Source organism: Colletes latitarsis, chromosome 11 (genome assembly GCF_051014445.1).
Source record: "Colletes latitarsis isolate SP2378_abdomen chromosome 11, iyColLati1, whole genome shotgun sequence".
Lineage (NCBI taxonomy): Eukaryota > Metazoa > Arthropoda > Insecta > Hymenoptera > Colletidae > Colletes > Colletes latitarsis.
The window spans coordinates 5,818,551-5,834,782 of NC_135144.1; the positions used below are offsets into that span (position 1 = coordinate 5,818,551).

At 33.0% G+C, this 16,232-nt stretch overlaps 1 protein-coding gene across 5 annotated transcripts in view; it reads left to right on the forward strand.

Moving 5' to 3' along the window:
* LOC143347975 (adenosine receptor A1) overlaps nucleotides 1-14,772 on the forward strand; it is a 397,642-nt gene extending 382,870 nt beyond the window's left edge. For all 5 annotated transcript variants that reach the window (XM_076777683.1, XM_076777686.1, XM_076777685.1 and 2 more), the window contains 2 exons: nucleotides 456-672; nucleotides 13,717-14,772. In XM_076777683.1, the coding sequence (XP_076633798.1) occupies nucleotides 456-672; nucleotides 13,717-14,383 (884 nt within the window). In that variant the 3' untranslated portion in view covers nucleotides 14,384-14,772. The remainder of the gene's footprint in view (nucleotides 1-455; nucleotides 673-13,716) is intronic.
* Nucleotides 14,773-16,232: the final 1,460 nt, after the last annotated feature.

Below are 16,232 nucleotides of genomic sequence, written 5' to 3' on the forward strand. Positions count from 1 at the left end.
CTATACACCCCAGTTACTGAATCTAAATCCTATTGCGATGGTATGGAACAGACTAAATAAAAAAATACGAATAAATGTAATAATTAATAATTAAAACGACTTTCCGAAGTGGCAAAACAAAAAGGATATCCGACAAAATGTTAACATTTTTAAAATTATTAATTTTTGTAATGCGTGCCAATAATTTTGTGATGTCAATTGATGCACCGAATCGTTTCGTTTCATTCTCTTACAACTATAAGAAAACATTATATTTTTCAAATAAAAAGCATAAAAAAATCTTTTATTATTCCTTTAACGCTTCATATTTCTATCACTTTCTGCGTGTGCCAATAATTTTGTGACGCACTGTTTGTAGATATTTTATCTCAAATAGGCAGCGGAAGAACTGTTCTACATATTTATTTCTAGTAATTTTGCTTCGATTAACTCGATATCGAATTTTCATGTTCTAGGGAATGCATTTCTCGTGAACGTTGCATTGGCGGATCTATTAGTTACGGGCCTCGTGATACCAGTATCGGTGATTGTGATTCTGGCAGGGCATGAAGAGTCATTGAACACATGCCGATTTGAATGGACTCTTGAAGCCCTCTGCTTTCTGGTCACGGTGCTGACGTTGGCTACGATAGCTGCCGAAAACTATACTCGTCTGTGTCTACCACCAGAAAGGTAACAATAGTTATTAACGTCTTAGAACATAACTTAAGTCAGTGCATAGGAAATGACATTTCATTTAATTAAACTTCAAAGAAATACATGTACCCCTTTAAAATGTTATATACAGGGTGTTCGGCCAACCCTGGGGAAAATTTTCATGGGAGATTCTAGAAGTTAAAATAAGACGATTACAAGAATATCAATTTCTTGAATGAGACTCATTAAAAAGTTATTAAAAAATTAAATTAAACAATTTCAAATCATTCTGAAAAACTTATTTTTGGTTGCGGGGCTCAATTAGAATCATTTTTGGTGAGTGGATATACCCTCGAAATCGTACGCACTTTCGAAAAAAAAATTCTTTATCGAAAATCTAATGTGAGGCTAAATGAGCATGAAATGCTTCCCTGAAATTTCATGCGAATCTTTAAAATGTCATAACTCCTGCACGGAATGGAGGATTTTAATTTTTCAAAATGCAAACAATGTATATTTTGGCGAAGAATATGTAGAAATTCCAAAAATAATCGAAAAGCTGGTCCTTAACCTCGTAAAGTGAGTAAAACCCCACAAAAATGGTCCAATATTCAAACAGCCATAATTCATATAATAACGAATATATTTCAATGAAACTTTTTTCTAAAGCAGAGCTCATGGGTACCTACAAAAAAGTATTAGACAATTTTTCTGTAGAGTATCAAACAAATTTATTAAAAATGAAAAACAAAGTTTTAAACAAAATCGACAAAGGGAGTAGATGCGAAAGAAAAATTTTTCGGCGAAAAAAAAATTTCAAATCATTTTGGAAAAATTATTTTCGGTTGCAGGGGTCAATTACAATTATTTTTGGTCATTAGACATACCCTCGAAATCCTACCCACTTTCGAGAAAAAAATTCGGGAAAGTGTAAAATTTTTCGTCAAAATTAAAAAATTTCAAATCGTTCTAAAAAAATTATTTTTGGTTGCGGGGCTCAATTACAATCATTTTTGGTGAATAAATCTACCCCCGAAATTCTACCCACTTTCTAAAAGAAAAATCAGTACGGTCGGAACTTTAAACGTTAATAATTTTTTAACGAAGTCTCTATCAACAAATTAGTATTCTTGATTTTCGTCTTATTTTGGCCTCTAGAATCTTCCATTAAAATTTTCCCCAGGGGTAGCCAAACACCCTGTATTTCATAAAAATATTTTAGGCTTTTCATAACGTTTAATTTATTCGATAAAATTAAAATGAAAACTGATCCAAGTGCCAAACTGCATATTATTTATATCATTATGGCGTTCCTCCTTACTATGGTATATACGAATTTATAATTAGATATAATTTTGTTTGCGGCATCAAACCACACAATTTAAAAAAAAAACATTTTGCATGTACTTTTATATTTGTCACTGACTTTTAAACTGAATTCCATATGATGTAACATATACATTTTTAACGTTAGTAACAAAGATATTCGTATGTGAGATACCATTTAAATAATAATAATAATAATTCTTAGATGATCTAATCGATAGAAGTGTTTTTACTAAACCGTGTTAACAAAATTCTATTATTAAAAAATAGTAATACACAGCTTCTTACACTCTGGGTTGCGTTAAAATTCTTCGGAGTGGCAAATAATTTTAAAAAACATACAATATATTTCTCATTATTTTGAAATATCAGAATATTTGATCAGTATGTAAAAAATATATATATATGTTTTCCCATCAAGAATATTATACACTATTAATTTTTTAAATTGTTGTTGCGTTGTACACTGTGATTGAATTCTAAAACTGGAGTCGTTAATTATGTTGTTTTATAAAAAGGGACGTGAATAAAAGAAGTTTAAGGAGCGCTGATATATAGAACAAAAATCATAAGCTCATTTTAAGATTGCAACATTTACATTAGATTTTGAAAGTCAAGAAGAACGTGAGAAGTTAATTTAGAAAAACGATGTAAGGATATTTGATCGATCCAATGTTTGAAGGCAATGGGCATTCGAAAGCTAATGTGTCTCATCGTAGACTTCAAATTCGTGTCTTATGTGAGTTATACAATCAAAAAATTTGATGGATTCATTAAATATTGTTTTTTAATTGAAAGGGATTTAACGAAACTTTCACATGCACGAATATGAAATAACCTTTATTAAAATAATACCTAGTTGAATAATTTTTTGGTTACATGCGCATTAGAAAAAGAAGGAGTTGAAGGTAACAGTATGGACGAACGAGTAACTTTTTTATAATATAAATCAGAGAATTACAAATTTTTGCTTCTCCTCTGCTTCATTTAATTTGAAAGGTTCCGTAACATTACGTAATATTCCTGTTGCGTAAATCGTAGAATGCGCGTTCTCGCGGAAATCCTACAAAGGCTATCAAAAAGTAATGACTATTTTAATCAAAAATAGAATGGTCACTAATTGGGTTAACTTCTCCTGCGATTTCGACTAATTTTTAAAAATACGCAGGAACACCCTTTAACGTAATCACATTATGATCCGATTACTCGTTAATCGGATTAGCACGTGATCCAATCACAATCAGCTTAGAGCATAACAAACGTTATTTTGATCTAAACCTATTAAACAGTTATAACGATTAAAACTCTGGAAATGATATTCCAACAGTTAGAAGTAAGTTGCTTTCCTGTTACGTGTGTAAAATATGAAAAATACGCGCATTTACTGACAATTCGCAGACAATACATCTAATGCGAATTTAATTAATCGTATATTTTTCTGTAACCAATTTTAATGACTTTCAACGTAAAGAATGAAAATTAATACGTTCAAATGGAAAAATAATACGTTGCATGTAAACGCTTCTTTTCTTTCGCACATATTATTGCTATTTAATTAGAAATCACTCTTCCACCGTCTGCTTTACCTTCGTTGACGTCGTATTTCAATTAAGCTGGGAGAAATCGAAACTCGGTAAGTTCTATACAGATATATGTATACAAGTTGTTAACGAGGGGCACGAATAGGGGAAATAAATGTAATTAAATCTTACAATAGAACCTCGACAACCTGAAATCACTTTGAGAACTGCACAAGTTTTGGTTTCAGCAAAAATTCATCGACGCCAATACTGTGTTGTTCAATCAAATTCATATAATACATTATAATTTTTGTTTTAACTTGTCGATTAAAGAATTTTAACTTGAATTGAATTTTTTCCTGTGACGAAAATTGTGTATAATACTATAGCATTACGAATTAAATATATGACATTCAAAATAAATTTTTAAAAGAGTTTAATTGCTTTCAGTATTGAAATTTAAATAATAATATTGATACTGCGCCTACTGCTTAAATACCCCATGTAAGAAATTACTCCATATGATTTTGTATTCGTTTAAAGAACATAATTTTTGGTAAGGTCCAACAAAATTATATTTGAATAAGAACATATTCCATAGAATGAAAATAAATAACAAATAGTTGCACTATTAATGGGTCTTATAATAAACATTGCTATTTAAATTTAAAACACGAAGTGTGCAACAAATGCAATGAAATAAAAAATATATAAATGTTATATTAACTATTTTTGTTTAATTAAGAAGAAACTGGGGAAAGAAGATATCTTCGAAATGAATTTCGAAATGCCATCGTCGAAACTGTTGATGAAAATTTATTCAAAGTGGTTTCAGTTACGCGTTCTATCTGTATATTTTTTAGAGTCACGTAAATTACAATACAGGTCATAGGAAAACGTATCGGATATTTACGTTTATAGAAAAGCAGGGAATGTTTGAAAAAAGAAATATTGTTCCAATATTAAGCAGAAGCATAACGCCGATTGTTTGTGAGTTGCCTTACATTTTGCTTCGTCAAATATTCACAGAAACGGTCGTGAATTTAAACACTATTGTTGCCAATGGCAATACGGTCACAGAGTATTAAAGGGCTTTTCAAACGGAGCTTAAACGCGCACGTATAGCTATGCCATAGCTACTGATCCACACAGGATCTTCCTGCATGCAGACGCAACGTTTAGCGGTTAAAAATAGCTGCACGAGAATTTTAGAATTTTTAAAAGTCAATAGAAATGTAGCGTTTCCTTTTAAAAGGCATAGCTGAATAAGGGGGTCAAATGTGCTCTTAAACTAAATCCGATCGATAGAGCATCAGAAAAACACATTCTGTGCCAAGTTTTAACCCTCTATCTTGTTCGGAAGGGTAGTTAAAGGGAAAATCCAGATTATCGAATTTGTGCTTATTTTCCGCATTTAATCAAGTACGAAAATTATGAAAAAAATCTGGTGCATTGTAGTTATTGAAATACGTGTTTGAGAATTTTTTACAATTTTTCGATTCGAAATTCTAGGTGTGAAAAATTAAAAACGCAGAATAACACAGACAAATATGGATTTCATATTGAAGCTTTCGAGACACTAGATTAATATAATTGCTCTAAATGCGTATTATCGTTAGTTATGTCCCTAAATTTTTTCAGATTTTTTGGTAGGGTGCGCCGTAGTAGCAAAAATCAAAAAACGATTTTTCCGACGTTTTTCGCGTGAAAAAGCAACTTATACTTTGAATTTTTGTATTCCCTTTAATAGATAACTATATTCTATGGTTTTAAATATTTCTATGTTGAGCAGAACAGTGTATACAATAGAACAACAAAAATAAGTCACGAAATAAAAAGTGCTATGCGCGTTATATTTAGAAGTATCAACATTATTTCCAGGACCTGTGATGGTGCACTAAAGTACATTTTTTTTTATTATATTAATTATATATTTTTTCAATTTCTAACTAAACGACAATGAAGAATTATTTGTTTATTAATATTTAAAAAATATTTTTTCCTACAGTTATGGTGCAGTTTCTATTCCATCATTTCTCTAGTTGTGTATTCGCTTAAATAACCTACCGTGTAATTTGTTCTACGTTAAATGAATATACGTGCATAGTTTTAAAATCCTATACCTTTAATAACTTTGAATAGAGTAAGATGATTTCTTCAATAAAAAGAACATAAGCAGTCCTTACATATAGTTTACGGATATCGTGATCACAAGGTTTATGATGTGCACGATGGGAGTTTGAAATTGTCCATGTACAATATTTACATCTATTGACAGTTTAAATTACTAACGTTAGACGGGAAATTGTTCTCTTATTATCCATTCCCTCATACGTGTCCATATTTCAGCAAAGGTGATGCATAATGCCTAACCCAAGACTCAGGTGGCTTCATTGCTTCCCACAGTATCTCTTCTAAGGATTCCTATTAATAATACAATTCTTTATATTTTTCGTTACTTAAGATACATATATGTTGAGTTGACATTCCATTTACTATTTCATCACGGAGTCCAATGTCTGAATTTAGTCGTTTTCCAAAGGTATTATTTAAAAAACATGTTACTCTGTAATATAAAGCGACTGTGGGGAGTAACTTATTGTCCATTTGGTGGTGCAGTAATTTATATTTTTGTCCAATGCTGCAGTAAATCGTTTCCACTACCCAGGGAACTTTCGTTACTTGGCGTGAAGCATTGGATTCTGCAGTTGTTATACAGGGTGTTCGACCAATCCTGGGAAAAATTTTAATGGGGGATTCCAAAGGCCAAAATAAGACGAAAATTAAGAATACCAATTTGTTGATGGTGGCTTGGTTAAAAAGTTATTAACAATTACATTAAAACATTTCAAATCGTTCTAAAAGAATTATTTTTGATTGCAGGGACCAATTATAATAACTTTAGTTCAATAGGCATACTCTCGAATTCCTAACCATTTTCGAGAAAAAAATTCCTTACCGAAAATATAATCTCAGGCCAGAAATGCTTCCCATAAATTTCATGCAAATCTTTAAAACACCATAATTTCTGAACGGATTGGACGGTTTTAATGTTCAAAAAGCCAAACGGCGCGTATTTTAATGTAGAATATGTAGCAATTATAAAAATATTCGAAAAGTTGTTCCTTGACCCCGCAATGTTAGAAAAACCCCATAAAAATGGTCCAATTTTCAAACAGCCATAACTTCTATAATAGTGAATATATTTCAATGAAATTTTTTTCTGAAGTAGAGTCCATAGGTACCTACAAAAAAGTATTAAACAACTTATCTGTAGGATGTCATACGAAATTACTAAATATCAAAAACAAATTTTTAAGAAAAATCGATAGGGGGTAGGTGCCTAAATTTTTCGGCGAAATTGAAAAGTTTCAAATCGTTCTGGAAAAATTATTTTCGGTTGCGGGGGTCAATTATAATCATTTTCGGTGAATAAACATACTCCCGAAATCTTACCCACTTTCGAGAAAAAAATTCAGTACTGGCGGAACTTTAAACGTTAATAACTTCTTAATGAAGCCACCATTAACAAATTGGTATTCTTGATTTTCGTCTTATTTTGGCCTTTAAAATCTCCCATTAAAATTTTTCCCAGGATTGGTCGAACACCCTGTATAACAACTGCAGAATCCAATGCTTCACGCCAAGTAACGAAAGTTCCCTGGGTAGTGGAAACGATTTACTGCAGCATTGGACAAAAATATAAATTATTGCACCACCAAATGGACAATAAGTTACTCCCCACAGTCGGTTTATATTGCAGAATAGCATGTTTTTTAAATAATACATTTGGAAAACGACTAAATTCAGACATTGGACTTCGTGATGAAATAGTAAATGGAATGTCAACTCAACATATATGTATCTTAAGTAACGAAAAATATAAAGAATTGTATTATTAATAGGAATCCTCAGAAGAGATACTGTGGGAAGCAATGAAGCCACCTGAGTCTTGGGTTAGGCATTATGCATCACCTTTGCTGAAATATGGACATGTATGAGGGAATGGATAATAAGAGAACAATTTCCCGTCTAACGTTAGTAATTTAAACTGTCAATAGATGTAAATATTGTACATGGACAATTTCAAACTCCCATCGTGCACATCATAAACCTTGTGATCACGATATCCGTAAACTATATGGAAAGACTGCTTATGTTCTTTTTATTGAAGAAATCATCTTCCTCTATTCAAAGTTATTAAAGGTATACGATTTTAAAACTAAGCATGTATATTCATTTAACGTAGAACAAATTAAACAGTAGAGTATTTAAGCGAATACACAACTAGAGAAATGATGGAATAGAAACTGCACCATAATTGTAGGTAAAAATATTTTTTAAATATTAATAAACAAATAATTCTTCATTGTCGTTTAATTAGAAATTGAAAAAATATATAATTAATATAATAAAAAAAAATGTACTTTAGTGCACCATCACAGGTCTTGGAAATAATGTTGATACTTCTAAATATAACGCGCATAGAACTTTTTATTTCGTGACTTATTTTTGTTTTTCTATTGTATACATTGTTCTGCTCAACATAGAAATGTTTAAAACCATAGAATATAGTTATCTATTAAAGGGAATACAAAAATTCGAAGTATAAGTTGCTTTTTCACGCGAAAAACGTCGAAAAAATCGTTTTTTGATTTTTGCTACTACGGCGCACCCTACCAAAAAATCTGAAAAAATTCAGGGACATAACTAACGATAATACGCATTTAGAGCAATTATATTAATCTAGTGTCTCGAAAGCTTCAATATGAAATCCATATTTGTCTGTGTTATTCTGCGTTTTTAATTTTTCACACCTAGAATTTCGAATCGAAAAATTGTAAAAAATTCTCAAACACGTATTTCAATAACTACAATGCACCAGATTTTTTTCATAATTTTCGTACTTGATTAAATGCGGAAAATAAGCACAAATTCGATAATCCGAACTTTCCCTATAACTACCCTTCCGAACAAGAAAGAGGTTTGAAATTTGGCACAGAATGTTTTTTTCTCATGCTCTATCGATGGATCCATCATATGTCTTTGGTTCAAGAGCACATTTGACCCCCTTATTCGGTTATTCACTTTACACATTGAAGAGGTTTTAGAACATTTATAAACGTTCATATTTAGTTAGTGTACTCTAGAAACAAATAAATATTCAACTTGTTCGCAGCTTCCATATCGTAGGAAAAAGAATTTCTATTTTCAGTGAATGTTTATTTTTCAAGTAGAGTTTAGCTGCCTAAAGACAGTATTAATGTACTAGTATTTTAAAGGACAGTAACATTCTAATACATACTTTTAGGAATATGGGAGCACTGCTTGGCGAGTCACGACAAATAAGAAAGGCATGTAGCATCCGTTTTTGGCTGCGTTGCGAATTTATTCAATTTTGTAAGGATCAATTTCTGAATGATTTATAATACCCATTTTAAGGTTGACAAATTGCGTCTCGCGTTATCGTTCTGGGAGAACAATGTTTTTTAAAGTAGCTGCTATTGCGGCATACTCAGCACTTTGATTTTCGCCAACTTGTCGTTTATATGCGAGATTAATATCATAATATCTCATTTTCTATGAGTTATCTAGTTCGAATGTAGGAATTGAGTTAAGCAAATTATGGGATTCCAGTTATAGTTTCATTCTTGGGTGAACTTCTTTTTATACAGCTCGATAAAAGTTGTCGATGTTATATCGAAGATAATAAATTAATTGTACCTCATAAATTATACAGGGTGTTCGGCCACCCCTGGGAAAAATTTTAGTGGGAGATTCTAGAAGCCAAAATAGAACGAAAATCAAGAATACTAATTTTGTTGATGGGGGCTTCGTTAAAAAGTTATTAACGTTTAAAGTTCCGCTCGTACTGAATTGTTTTCTAGAAAGTGGGTAGGATTTTGGGGGTATGTGTATTGACTAAAAATTATTGTAATTAACTCCCGTAACCGAAAATGATTTTTCCAGAACGATTTGAAATTTTTCAATTTTGTCGAAAAATTTCATACCTTCTTGAATTTTTTTCTCAAAAGTGAATAGGATTTCAAGGATATGTCTAATGATCAAAACTGATTATAATTTACCTCCGCAATCGAAAATAATTTTTTCACAATGATTCGAAATTTTTTAATAACTTTTTAACGAAGCCTCAATCAACAAATTAATATTCTTGATTTTCGTATAATTTTGGCCTATAGAATCTCCCATTAAAATTTTTCCCAGGGTTGGCCGAACACTGTATGAGATAAAAGGGTATGATTTATGCAAACAACAGGGAGGAAACTTCGGAAAAAGTTCATGTCGTCAACAGAAATTCTGCTTACTTTATAAATGTGCGAAGTTTCACCAAAAATCGATACGTTATTAAGTAGTGTTTCTCATGTTGAGTGAGAACCACTATCGCGCGCACGCAGCTGTACGCAGGTTGCCTATCTACAGGCGCAAATTTAAACATTAATAACTTTTTAACGAAGCCTCAATCAGCAAATTGGTATTCTTGATTTTCGTTTTATTTTGGCCTCTAGAATTTCCCATTAAAATTTTTCCCAGGGTTGGCCGAACACACTGAATATGAATAACATTTATTTGCAATAATTAAAGAAACACGAACGAAGGAATATCAAACAAATACTCCGTTCGTACATGGATAATAAATCACAACCGAATTAAATGTTAAAACACATCCCAAAATTTTTCTTTTGCTTGAAATTAAATTGAATCTAAGAGATACATATTTAACGAAACTCCTGATTGCAAAATGTTAATGGAGTTTTCGATTCTTTAAAAAATGTCTCCAATGCTATTTACTTTTAAAAAATTATTCTAAAAAATAATTTGCGAGGAAGATATCGCTATCAGTCTAAGTGGCTTTCTAACCATATACTAAGGTAACAAAAGATCAAATTTGTCGCTACTCCTAATAGTTTTCTCGAAGAATATTCGTAACTCTATACGAGCCACACCTTGCAGAAGCACGAAATAATAAGATAGGGCACTTTCGCGCGACAATTATTAACTGTTACATCACATCCTACTATCCCCGTTAGGTTATTGAACCGATAAATAACCTCAATGACTGTTGACTTACGCAGACGGTCGGAAAACTCCTTCGAGCAATACTTCGTTATGCATCACTTTTGACACTTTGACTTTGACGCGGACTCGCTTTACAGTTCCCTACCGATGTCTCGATTGAGTTTCTCATTTCACATTCCGAGGGACGTTCCAGCAATTTAACTCCTTGGAATTCATAATCGGCGAAATAGAATTTCGGAGCCCATATTCGTACCAACCCACGACTAAACTCAAAGCTTTCGCGTAAGATAATGGCACTGCCATTAGACGACTTGTTAATATTTAAAATTCCATGAATATTACGGTTTATGGTCTATCTTCACCGACGTAACTTTAAACAATGGATACCTAGTTTTCTACCGCTTATTTATATTCATTGTTTGTTTTTTCACTTCAGAGATTAAAAAAAAAACGAATTTTGTCAAATTTTCTAACAATATAAAGTGTCGAAAATATGTTCGCGAAATTGCATTTGGAGAATTGGTGAAATTTAATGTTGAGACGAGTACCGTTTGTTTAACGTATGAACCACAACTATTTGAATTGATTCATCTTTAATTACTAGCCAATGCTATTATTTCCAACTACAATTTACAGAATTACGTTAAACAATTATTTCGTCTTTGAATATTGAACAGTAATTACCGAAGATGTACTTTACCCTTATCTTCGTTACCGTCGTCGCTATTATTATGTTACATGTTTTATTCTACATAATACAGGGTGTTCGGCCACCTCCGAGAAAAATTTTAATTGAAGATTCTGGAGGCCAAAATAAGGCGAAAATCAAGAATACCAATTTGTTGAGTATGGAGGCTTCGTTAAGAAGTTATTAACGTTTAAAGTTCCGTCCATACTGAATTTTTTTTCTCAAAAGTGCGTAAGATTTCAAGAGTGTGTTTATTCACCAAAAATGATTATAATTGACCCCCGCAACTGAAAATAATTTTTTCAGAATGATTTAAAATTTTTTTATTCAATTTTGTTAATAACTTTTTAACGAAACCTCAGTCAAGAAATTGATATTTTTGACTTTCGTCTTATTTTGGCTTCTGGAATCTCCCACTAAAGTTTTCCCAGAGGTGGCCAAACACCCTGTATAGATCAATTTTCTAGCTGTACAAATTTTAAAAATTTGTTGCGTAGCGAATAAAACTACAGGGTATTCGGCCACCCTGGGAAAAATTTTAATAGGCAATTCTAGAGGCCAAAATAAGACGAAAATCAGGTGTATCAATTTGTTGTTGGAGACTTCGTTAAAAAGTTATTAACAATTAAATTCGAAAATTTCAAATTATTCTGAAAAAATTATTTTTGGTTGCGGGACTGAATTACAATCATTTTTGGTGAACACACATATCCCTGAAATCCTACCCACTTTCGAGAAAAAAATTCGAGTAGGTACTGAAATTTTTAGACGAAATTAAAAAATTTCAAATCATACTAAAAAAATTATATTTAGTTACAGGGGGCAATTACAATCATTTTTGGTCATTATACATACCCCCTAAATCCTAACCATTTTCGAGAAAAAAAATCCTCACCGAAAATATAATTTCTGGCTAGAAATGTTACCCCGAAATTTCGTGCGAATCTTTAAAACGTCATAACTCCTGAACGGATTGGACGATTTTAATTTTTCAAAAAACAAACTACGCGTATTTTAGTGTAGAATATGTACAAATCGTAAAAATATTAGAAAAGTTGGTCCTCGATACCGCAAAATGAGAAAAACCCCATAAAAATAGTCCAATTTTCAAATAACCATAACTCCTACAATAGCGAATAAATTTCAATGAAACTTTTTTCTGAAGTAGTGCTCATGGGCACCTACAAAAAAGTATTAAACAACTTTTCTGTAGGATGTCAAACAAAATTATTAAAAATGAAAAACGAATTTTTAAGAAAAATTGACAAGGGGGGTTAGGTAGGTGCCTAAATTTCTCGGCGAAAAAAAGAATTTCAAATTGTTCTAAAAAAATTATTTCTAGGTTCTGGGGTCAAATACAATCATTTTTGGCGAATAGACATACCCTCGAAATCCTACCCACTTTCGAGAAAAAAATTCGAGTATGTGTGAAATTTTTCGACAAAATTAAAAAATTTCAAATCGTTCTGGGAAAATTATTTTCGGTTGCGGGAGTCAATTACAATCATTTTTGGTGAATAGACATACCCCCGAAATCCTACTCACTTTCTAGAAAAAATTCAGTACGGACGGAACTTTAAACGTTAATAACTTTTTAACGAAGCCTCCATCAACAAATTAGTATTCTTGATTTTCGTCTTATTTTGACCTCTAGAATCTCCCATTAAAATTTTTCCCAGGGATGGCCGTACACCCTGTATATGTAAAATTTGAGAAAGATCCTGTTGTGTTTTGTAATAAGCTGACACAATCGATATAAATGTCTAAAATAAATATATATTTAGTGGTAAGTTAAAGAAAAACGTGTGTGTACTGAACAAAACAATATACACTAAATTGCGACACCTCTCGACATTGAACGCTGTCGGATCGATAACGACCATCATCGATCCTATAACAGATCCAAATTGTACTTTCTCGCAAAAAAAGTGTTCAAAGATGGCCGATTTTTTAAAGCGTTGAAACGAGATGATCCGTCAATCCTTTTTCTTCCTATCCTCGATTTGAACGCAATTTATTTCAGGATATTAATTCTGGCCGATAACTATACATACAGGGTGTTCGGCCACCTCTGGGAAAAATTTTAATGGGAGATTCTAGAGGCCAAAATAAGACTAAAATCAAGAATACCAATTTATTGATCGAGGCTTCGTTAAACAGTTATTAACGTTTAAAGTTCCGCCTCTAGAACGGCCATCTGCGAACAGCTATTAGTGGTTCTCACTCACAAAACTGTAAGACTGTCGATACGTCAGTAAGTAGAGTTTCACATGCTGAAGGAGAACCATTATCGCGCGCACGCAGCTGTTCGCAGATTGCCGTTCTACAGGCGGAACTTTAAACGTTAATAACTTTTTAACAAAGCCTCAATCGATAAATTGGTATTCTTCATTTTCGTCTTATTTTGACTCCTAGAATCTCCCATTAAAATTTTTCCCAGGGGTGGTCGAACACCCTGTATAAGTACAAGTGTGTTATCGTTTGTTTCATGACCCATTATATTTGCAGATATGCCGCACTGACACCGAGCCGGGTAACAACGACGATCATCAGTCTCTGGCTGATATCCGTTATGGCGGTGGTCCTGCAATCATCCTTAGACGTAGGACCAGACTTCTGCCGTCGACGATTCAGCAGAGTAGCCATGGAACAAGTAATCGGAGCCATTCTTCTAGTAGGTTTGCCAACTTTAATGACTACCTTCCTGTACATCAAGCTGGTGATTCGAGTCCGTCAAGCCACAAGGGGCTCGTACAAGCCGCCGGTCGCCTTTTCTTGGGACTACGAGCTGACCAAAGCAAACATGTATAGCTGCGTGATGTTCATGATCTTCTGGCTTCCATTCGGTAGCGCCGTATGCGTAAACTCATTTCGCCCGATAAGCGCCCGCGTTCTCTACAATTTGGCCTGGTTCGCTCTCTCCAAGTCTTGCTTCAACAATCTTCTCTACTGTGTGGCAGACCGTCACTTTCGCAGCGCTTACGTGAAGCTTTTCCATTATTGCTGCTGCAAGACCACGGTGAGTTTCTCAAGGAGAACACGCGGAGACGGCGGGCGTAATACCAGCGACGTACGTCTGAGGGTTCACATTATCCATTCCTATACAAGTCCAGTTTCTTGTCGGTCCACCAGGGAGTTAGGCAGACCCAATGGACGTGACGTTTACGAGCTCTAAACTAAACACCGCGCTCGACGATCAGGATACTTGTGAAAGCTTACATCCTCATCGACGCAAACGATCGCCGTCCAGTAGGAACTTGTTCGTCTTTCGTTTTTCTTCCTTGACAGGCTGCCTCTTCCGACATGCTTCCGCGATCTTTCTTCGATATTGTTGCGTTAATATAGTCAATTTACAGTATCTTGAGTACGTTGCTATTTTCTGTATTCGAACGTCGTTTCGATGAGATAAGAATTCATAATGCTGGTTTTGTAAAAACCAACATTTCTGGACGCTGAAGGATCATTCGAACAGTCTTTGACGACACTTTCTCTTAATCAAGAATTTATTTAACACTAAACCTACCAACACTTCATGTATACCCATTGCTACCATGATCAGTCAAATGACCAGTCTTTCTTTTTCTCTTTTGATATCTTTCTTTTTTGTCACATATTTTTTCTCAAATTTTACTCTAAATGTGCATGCTTAGTATTTACACCTTAACCTCATGCAGAAAATTTACAAATTACGTCGAAATTTTTTAATTTTCATCAGGTAGAAAATAAAATGTCCTTGAAAACGAATTTTCCTTCAAGTCTATACCATAGTTCCAGAGAACAACTATTATTTACGAAAAAATGCTGGCTAATAATTATGCAAACATCCTGTATACAAATTTAAATTCATTCACGATTAAATAATCAATTTATAATCCACTTTCATCGCACGCCAGTCGTATAATTGATAGAAATCACTGAAATTTGTTTAGGTATATAACGTCAAAGTAAATATCAAAATAAACATAGAAGATGGCATAAATTATAATAGTTGATATATTCATTGGATAGGGAATGAAATGCCCTTTAAAACGAGTGTTCATTCAAATCGATCGCGTTATTAGTTCCGGAGATATAACGATTTTTGTTTCAAGTCGATCGCGTGGTTAGTTTTTAAAGCGTTTGTTTACTTTTCATTGTTTACGTCGCGAGGTCAATGAACTTTCACCACGGCCTTCGCAAGATCGTCGACCGTACGTGCTTGTAGTAAATAGTAAATATTACGTCACACGGTCACGATTGCCACGACTCACGTGCGAGAGAGAGAGAGAGAGAGAGAGAGAGCGCTCCGACGCGTTAGACGGAAACCGAGATAGTTGAATTAAAAAAATTACCACTTCATTTAAATTACGATATCTCCAAAACGGAAAGTGGGATCGACGTAATCCACAAACCATTTTAAACAGAAAGCTTTACCACTTCTAACAGTGACTCAATTATGGAAAAAAACACTAGTACCATCGGAACTGCACGCGTCTAAAGTTTTAGTACTTTTAAAATTTACCCCTTTATTTAAATTATGATATTTCCAAAACGGAAAGTTGGATTGACATAAAACAAAATCATTTTAAAGGGAAGGCCTTGCCACTTCTAACAGCAGCTCAATTATGAAAAAAAACACTAGTAGTTTTGGAACTGCATATATATGAAGTTTAACTATTTTTAATACGTGTTATTAGACTTCTAAAACAATGAAGGCTGAAGATTCTCTCTTTTCATCTTTGCTGTATATTTCCTATTTAAGTACATTTGAAACTAACCATAATTTGATACCAAATTTTATCTGGTTTGGGTACAAAACATCATAAACACGGACTACATATTTTTCTTAGAAAACGAAAAATAAAAGTAGAAGTGAAAAGTCGTAAATGTCGCTAAAATAACATTGTATATTATAAATTCTAAACGAAATTTTAAAAACGGTCATTTGTCCTGTCATGGTAGGTTTACTGTTAAAAAATAAATTTGAAAATCATTGAAGAGATATCTATGACTCGTGGTAAATTAGGATAGTGGTAAGACTGAAA